This window comes from Pogoniulus pusillus, chromosome 10, assembly GCF_015220805.1.
Source record: "Pogoniulus pusillus isolate bPogPus1 chromosome 10, bPogPus1.pri, whole genome shotgun sequence".
Lineage (NCBI taxonomy): Eukaryota > Metazoa > Chordata > Aves > Piciformes > Lybiidae > Pogoniulus > Pogoniulus pusillus.
Window position 1 is genome coordinate 22,934,760 of NC_087273.1, and position 8,374 is coordinate 22,943,133.

The window sequence follows — 8,374 nt, forward strand, 5'->3', positions numbered from 1 at the left end:
TCTCTGTCATTTCCTTTTGCTTTACATTATTAGGTTGTCATCCTGTGCAACATAACAGAGGGTTGTGGAATAATCACAAATAAACACTTTTCTAGAAAGTTAGGGATGAGAGAGAGAACAGGTTATAGCCACCACCATCTTCCAGCTAGAAATCTTGGGTTATTACACTGTCATAAAAATACAGTCAGAGAAAAGTAGCAGAAAGGTCTAAAAAAGATTTTTCTCATTACAAGTACAAACATTACAGTGTGATAGTACCATTGCTATTGATCTGATTTCTGTGATGTGTTTTGGAGAAATTTGCTTTTAAGCAAAGTAATACAACAAAGATGAATCCACAACACTTCTCACACAAAGTGCTATTAAAAGCGGGCAAATAAACTCAAAGCATACATATTCTTCAATAAGGAATATGTCTTTTATAAAATAGCAAGAGTTATGTAAATCAAATCCCTAAAACCAGTAAGCAAGTATATACACTGTTTATTTCTTCATGGTATAAATTAATGTCAGGAAGTGTACTTTCAGCACATTTTATCCTAAACCTTTTTTTTTCTTTCTCTGAAAAACTAAGCTAAAACTACTTTAAAGGGTATTTTATTAGACTAGCAGAAGTATCTATTGTAAAACAAGGTACACATCCTGACAAGCTTTTTACAAATTCTCAAAAACCATCATGACCTGCTTAAGTTAATCTGAATTTTAACAATGTCCTTGCACTTAGTTCCAATTTACTATCTGACCATACCATCTTAATAATGATTGCTTTTGAGATTCCGACTTCTATGTCTTAATTAAAACTATGGGCTTACATTACAGCACTAACTACAGGGCTGTGCGAATTGGGGCATCTGGAAGAAAAAGAACCATCTGTCTGACACTTGACTATCTAAGTAACTTGTCTTTTAAAATTGTGGTGTTTTCTTTGGATATGACATGACCCTCAGAAAATGATAACACATCAAAATTATCAAAACAACACATGACTAATCAAAATTAAACTTGTGACATGCACCACACATTTGACAGGAAGGTATTTCTACCTGTAGCGGACATGTTCAATTGTGTCGTATGTCAGCTTGCTGCTGATATTCTGACTATGAGGGTTACCTAGGAGAGAATAGAGATACAGAACTTAATCATTAATCACAGTTGTGATATTAATTATCTTTTATGACAGTATTACACCAATGCAGACTGAAAACGTTCTGAAACCATCCTGCTGAATGCTGTTGAGTGAAAGTGTCGAAAAGAATAAGAAATTTAGAGCTCAAAGTCAAAACTAATACTTAAGACTTTTCCTGTCTGATGTTGCATTTCTGTAGTTACTAATTTAAATATTCTCAATTTAAAAGTGAGAATCTCTCTTACTTCATTACTTTCCCTCATTTACACATGCAGCAGCTAAACTACAGTTTTTGGGCCTGTGGATTATCATGAGAAAGTAAAAAAAGATGGTAATAAAACTCCGTTCACTCACATCTGTGTCTGTTAAATGAATTCTTTTTATACAACAGTTACTGGCCTCAGGGTATGAGATGTAACTGGAAAAAAAAGAGATTTGACCGTGCTAGAGATCACAGAATCACAGAAACATGCAGGTTGGAAAAGCCCCTCAGGATCACCAAGTCCAACCTATAACTCAACTCTACAAGATTCAGCTTAAACCATATCCCTAAGCATCACATCCAAACAACCCTTAAACACATCCAGGGTCAGTGACTCCACCACCTCCCCGGACAGGTCATTCCAGTGTTTAACCTCTCTCTCCATGAAAAACTTTTTCCTAATGTCCAGTCTACAACTTACCCAGCCTCAGCTTGATGCCATTCCCACTTATTCTGTCTCCAATTACCTGTGAGAAGAGACCAGCAGCAGCCTCTCCACAGTGTCCCTTCAGGTAGCTGTAGACAGCAATGAGGTCTCCCCTCAGCCTCCTCTTTCTCAAACTAACCATCTCCAGCTCCTTCAGTCAGTCCTCATAAGATTTATTCTCCAGGCCCTTTCCCAGTTTTGTTGCGCTCCTCTGAACCTGCTCCAGCACCTCCACTTCTCTCTTGTATTGTGGTGCCCAAAACTGACCATAATACTCGAGGTGTGGCCTCACTAAAGCTGAGTACAAGAGGACAATCACCTCCCTGCTCCTGCTGGCCACAGCATTTTTAATACTAGCCAGGATGCTACTGGTCTTCTTGGCAGCCTGGGCACACTGCTGGCTCATATTCAGCTGCCTGTCTATTACAAGCCCCAGATTGTCCTGGAGTCCTGTATACCCCCAAATTCCTCTCCTGACGTGACTTCGGGGGAGAGGAAAAGCCACCTAGTTCCCTCCCCTCGCCTGCCCTGCAGGCGTGAAGGGGGGTGAGCAAAGGGGTCCTGCCCGCACGAGGAGTGCCCCGTGCAGTGCCCGTGCTGGAATTGGGCTGGGATTGGCTGTGCCTTTCCCGCCTAAGGAAGTGGTAACTCTGCCCTTTGTCTAGAGAGGGTATAAATATTGGGGGCTTCCTGCCTTTGGGGGTTCCCGCCTTGGAGTTCATCCCACTTGGAGTTCATTACTGCCTGAACCTTTGTGCTTGCCTGAGAGTTCCCCCACCTCTCTCGCCTCGCCTGGATACAGAGAGATCTTCAAAGACTGCTTCACCTATTGCCACCCTCTGTAAGTTTAACGACCCTTAATCATAGAATCATAGAATCATAGAATCAACCAGGTTGGAAGAGACCTCCAAGATCATCTAGTCCAACCTATCACCCAGCCCTATCCAGTCAACTAGACCATGGCACTAAGTGCCTCATCCAGTCTTTTCTTGAAGACCCCCAAGGACTCCTGCAGCTGTTGAAAGGGAATGAGAGAGAGACAGACTGCATGAGGAAGTCAGCCTAATCGTGAGTTATTTTGGCTCAACTGTATTGGTAAGAAAACGTTATTAACTAATAGCTAAAGCCTTTTCCAACTTCTGACTTCCAAAATAGTCAGATTATCAATGGCATTCCTGTAGATATTCTCAAGCAACTGAATCTGCTAATTAAACTAAATCAATATTTGTATATATAGTTTTGGGGGCGGGTTTTGGGAAAATAAAATAACTCTATTTTTGTATAAAAATTCCCAACTCGGCCACACATTAATTTTCCTGCCTCCACAAAACAGATCCCTTTCTGCCAGGCAGCTGTCCAGCCACACTGCCCCAAGCCTGTAGTATTGCTTGGGGTTGTTGTGACCCAAGTGAAGGATCTGGCTTTGTTGAAACTCATGCCATTAATGTTGGTCCATTGATCCAGCCTATCCAAGTCCCTCTGAAGAGCCTCTCTACCCTCATTCAAATCAACACTGCCACCTAACTTGGTGTCACCTGCAAACTTACTGCTGACACTCTCTATACCTGAATCAAGGTTGTCAATAAAGATGTTAAAAAGTGTTCCCAACACAGATCCTTGAGGAACACCACTACTGATGAAAGTATTATTAAAAAAGATACTATTTGTTATGTTAGAGCATTATAGCTACTATGCAAGTCTGCTCCAAACTGGCATGACTACTATTTCTATTCACAAGCACTCAATTGAGTACATATGCTACTTACTATAAGGGTTGAACTAAATGTTGTTTGAAATAATTAAGATCAGAGTGTATACATTTCAGTTCACAACAGCTGCAGTAACAGAACATTAATATCACAGGCATGAAATTGAGCAGATTTTGAATATATTCAGATCAGCATATCTTGTTATAATAGCAAAAAGGCCATATCCCTATCGAGGACATATGTTTTGTAGAGTAACTTAAATCTGTGCTTTGGATCCTGGCCTTATCAGCCTTCAGGAAACAAATCAGGAAGAAATGGCACACTCAATAGCACACTGAAAATGAGAATTATCCAGAGGTCTCAAGTAGCTCATCCAGGTGATGAGCACAAGTGTGCTAGAACTTGAGCAAACAGCTTTCTTCTAAAACTGTCCAGAAGGAACTGAACAAGCTGAAGAAGTGGGCCCAAGTGAATATCTTGAACTTTGTTAAGGCCAAGTGCAAGGCCCTGCACCCCGGTTGAGGCAATTCAAGCCTCAGTACAGGCTGGGGGATGATGATGTTGAGAGCAGCCCTGCAGAAAAGCTCTTGGGAGTAAAGGTGGAGAAAAAGCTAGACATGAGCTACAACCTGAGCTGCATCAAAAGAAGTATAGTGAGCAGATTACAAGAAGCGATTCTGCCACTGTACTCTACTCTGGTGAGACCTCACCTGGACTACTGTGTCCAGTTCTGAGGCCTTCAACACAGGAAGGACATGAACCTGATGGAGAGGTTCTGAGGAAGGGCCACAAAAATTATCAGTGGCCTAGAGCACCTTTCTTATGAAAATGGGATGAGATTTGGGGTTCTTCAGCCTACAGAGATGGCTTCCAGGTATTGCACAATTCTGTAGATATTCACAGTCCTATGTGCAAGATTGCTTCAACAATTAACATCCTCTTTTCTGTCTATATACCAGGTTTTTTTTTAACCAAAGTTAGGAATAGCATATCAATCAGGACTACAACCCTGGATTTCAGGAGGGGCAATTTTGGCCTTTTCAAGCAATTGCTGGGGGAAATCTCATGGGACAGGGTACTAGAAGGCAGAGAGACCCATGATAGTTGGTTAACAGTTAAGGACCTCTTCTTCCAAGCTCAAGATCAGAGCATCCCAGGGAGTAAGAAACGGAGAAAGGGGGCCAGGAGACCTGCATGGTTAAGTAAGGAACTGCTAAGCAAATTTAAGTGGAAGAAGAGAGACTACAGAACATGGAAGGAGGGGCTGGCCACCCGGGAGGAGTATAAAACTGTCATCAGAAGATGTAGGGAAGCAACTAGGAAGGCTAAGGCCTCATTGTAATGCAACCTTGCAAGAGAGGGCACGAATAATAGAAAGGACTTCTTCAAATCCATTCCAGAAAGAGCTAACATTAGAGGTAATGGAGGCTCTCTGCTGAGTGAGTAGAGTGTCCTGGTGACAGAGGACACAAAGAAGGCAGAGTTACTAAATGCCTTCTTTGTTGAGTCACCATCCCTGGAGGTGTTCAAGAAAAGACTGGATGAGGCACTTAGTGTCATGGTCTAGTTGACTGGCTAGGGCTGGGTGATAGGTTGGACTGGATGATCTTGGAGGTCTCTTCTAACCTGGTTGATTCTATGATATTGGAGACTGTACTCAGGAGCCACTGACACCTGAGGCACCAGAGGAAAGCATGACAAAGGAGTCTTCTCTGGTTGATGAGGATTGGGTTAAGGAACAGTTGAGTAATCTGCACATCTCTAAGTCCATAGGTCCTGATGGTATGAACCTGGGTGCTGAGGGAGCTGGCATGGGTCATTGCCAGACCACTCTCCACCATCGTCAGTGAGTCATAGAAGACAGGAATGGTGCCTGGGTGCACTGCAGTCTTCAAAAAAAGAAAGCAGACCCAGGTAACTATAGACCTGTCAGCCTCACCTCCATCTCTGGAAATGTATTGGAGCAATTTATCCTTGGCACTTTCCTTTGGCATATCAAGCAGAGGAGGGTCATTAGGAGCAGTCAACATGGTCTTACCAAGGAGAAGTCATGTTTGACCAACTAGATAGCCTTTTTTGAGGACATAATCAAGTGGATTGATGGTGGAGCAGTAGATGTGGTTTATCTTGATTTCAGTAAAGCATCTGACACTGTCTCCTACAGCATCCTTCTGGCTAAACTGAGGGAGTGTGGTCTGGATGATTAGGTACTGAGGTGGGTTGGGAACTGGTTGAAGGGAAGAAGCCAGAGAGTTGTGACCAATCAGATGGAATCTAGTTGGAGGCCTGTGACTATTGGGAGTCCTACAGGGGTCAGCACTGGGACCGGTTCTATTCAATATATTCATCAATGACCTGGATGAGGGTAGAGAGTGCACTGTCAGCAAGTTTGCTTGCAACACCAAACTAGGTGGTGTAGCTCTTACACCAGAAGGCTGTGCTGCCATTCAGCCAGACTTGGACAGGCTGGACAGTTGGGAAGGGAGAAATGGAATGAAATTCAAAAAGAGCAAGTGTAGAGTCTTGCACCTGGGAAAGACCAAATCCAGGGATCAGTATAGGTTGGGGACTGACCTACTGGAAGTCAGCAAAGGGGTAAAAGATCTGGGGGTCCTAGTGGATGGGAGGTTGACCATGAGCCAGCAATGTGCTCTGGTGGCCCAATGCCATTCTGGAGTGTATTAAAAGGGTTGTGGTTAGTAGGTTGAGAGAGGTTCTCCTGCCCCTGTACTCTCCCCTGGTAAGGCCACATCTTGATTCCTGTGTCCAGTTCTGGGCTCTCCAGTTCAAGTGGGACATAGAACTGCTTGAGAGAGTCCAGCAAAGAGCCACAAGGATGATTAAGGGAATGGATCATCTCTCTTATGAGGAGAGCCTGAGGGAGCTGGGGCTGTGCTGCTTGGAGAGGAGGAGACTGGGAGGTGACCTCAGCAATGTTTATAAATATGTAAAGGTGAGTGCCAGGAGGCTGGAACCAGGCTCTGCTGGGTGATGCCTGATGACATGACAAGGGGCAGTGGGTGGAATCTGAGGCATAAGACGTTTCGTGGAAACATAAGGAGGATTTTTTTCCCTGTGAGGGTGACAGAACACTGGAAGAGGCTGCCCAGGGGAGTTGTAGAGTTCTCCCTCTCTGGAGATATTCAAGACTTGCCTGAATAAAATCTTGTGTGATCTGGCATAGGTGAACCTGCTCTGACAGGGGGAGCTTGGACTGGATGGTCTTTCAAGGTCCCTTCCAGCTCCTGACATTCTGTGATTCTGTGTAAGTTTTACAGTCTGGGAGAGGTATAGCACCTATTTCCCTTTTAAAATCACATTGAGCTAAACTGTCTTCCAAATAAAATGCTTAGACTTAGCTGCAGTGATGACTCTCACTGAGAAGGGAGATGGCTCTTGATTCTAGTCTCTGTGTAAGATTTTTTTTTTTATTTTGTGCAGGGAAAAAACAAAAAAGGAAAAAAATAAAAGAGAGAGAGAGAGAAAAAAAAACTCAAAACAAAACAAAAAACAAAACAGTGCTCAGAGCTGCACTGTTTTTTGGTTTTCCCTGAGCAGGAATCATGGTCCCTTTGATTTTAATTCTTCACTAACACATATATGTCTTTGGCCACCAAAGAACAAAGACAAAAGTGGCACAAAGGGACAACGACTCCTTTGTAAAATCACTGATCTTCCAACTAGTCTATAGCAGTGTAAAAATCCCACAGAGATACTCATCTGGCAATTCAAGATGTATGGTTCTAATCTATTTAGATGGAGGTTTGAGAAGACTAATGGGAACACTGCTTGGCACTTACCATAAACATTGTTTCTGAGGTCATCAGTAAAAGCTTTAAGTAGACTCTCTGGGAAAAGTGCTGAGCCAGCGTGGTCAAGGTAAGTAATCCCTAAAATAAGAATAAAATTACTAGATTAAATTTTTACAACATTTAATCTCATTTTCTCCCACGGGCTACATTGTGAAGCGCACCATTCAAACATCCCTAATGCAATACATCATACAAAATAAGGTCAATTTACCTAAAATTCCTGGTGTCTAGTAATTCTCCGCTTGACTTTAAGAGCTCCACAGCTCTTAAAAAAGATTTCTCAAACATGTTTCAGTAGGCAATATTCACAGCAAGACATCTTCATTCATTAGGAAAAAAATGCAAAATACAATAGAATGATTGGTGCTTTGTAATTTTTAATTCACATTAAATATTTTAAGAGGTCCTTCCTTTCATGCTCATTTCTTGGAAGAGAAATTTTTTTTTGTTCTGCCTGTACAAGACTGAGCAAGATCGTGTCTTCAGCCACAGTACCTTTTTACACCTAGGCACTACTTATTATGGAAACTACTATTGCCACAATTATAATAATTATTATTAATAGCAACAGCAGTGGTACTGTTGCCTCCCTGCTAAGAGATGAAATAATTCTGTCAGGAATTGTCAAGGCTTATATCATGACTGAAGCCCAGAGACAGAACTAGTTTAAGTTTTAATGCATTTAAATATTTCTAGTCACTCTGCTACTTTTTTTTTTTTAAACATTTTCATATATATATATATATATATATATATACACACAAACACACATATATATACGCACACATATATCATTCATACATATATATAAAAAATATAATATTTAGCTATTGCAAAATATTTAAAATAAACACTTAGTGGAATAAAAGGCTTTTTCATGTTTGACCATATTAGATTTCCTAATATTTAGCAATTATTATTCCATTTCTCCAGTGTGCTTCATGGCCATTATTAGTTTTCTTCATTTTAATTAAGAATTTCAACCTACTTCGACTTTTAATGGTGAGTATGATTAAGACTAGAATCTACTAAGTATTT

General features: G+C 41.5%; 1 protein-coding gene across 1 annotated transcript in view; it reads right to left on the reverse strand.

Annotated features, from left to right (window-relative positions):
• Window positions 1–8,124, reverse strand: part of MOCOS (molybdenum cofactor sulfurase) — a 205,353-nt gene extending 197,229 nt beyond the window's left edge. Inside the window, exons 1-3 of the mRNA XM_064150359.1 lie at window positions 8,121–8,124; window positions 7,325–7,414; window positions 1,044–1,110 (exon numbers count right to left, since the gene is read on the reverse strand). Coding sequence (XP_064006429.1) covers window positions 1,044–1,110; window positions 7,325–7,414; window positions 8,121–8,124 — 161 coding nt within the window. The remainder of the gene's footprint in view (window positions 1–1,043; window positions 1,111–7,324; window positions 7,415–8,120) is intronic.
• Window positions 8,125–8,374: the final 250 nt, after the last annotated feature.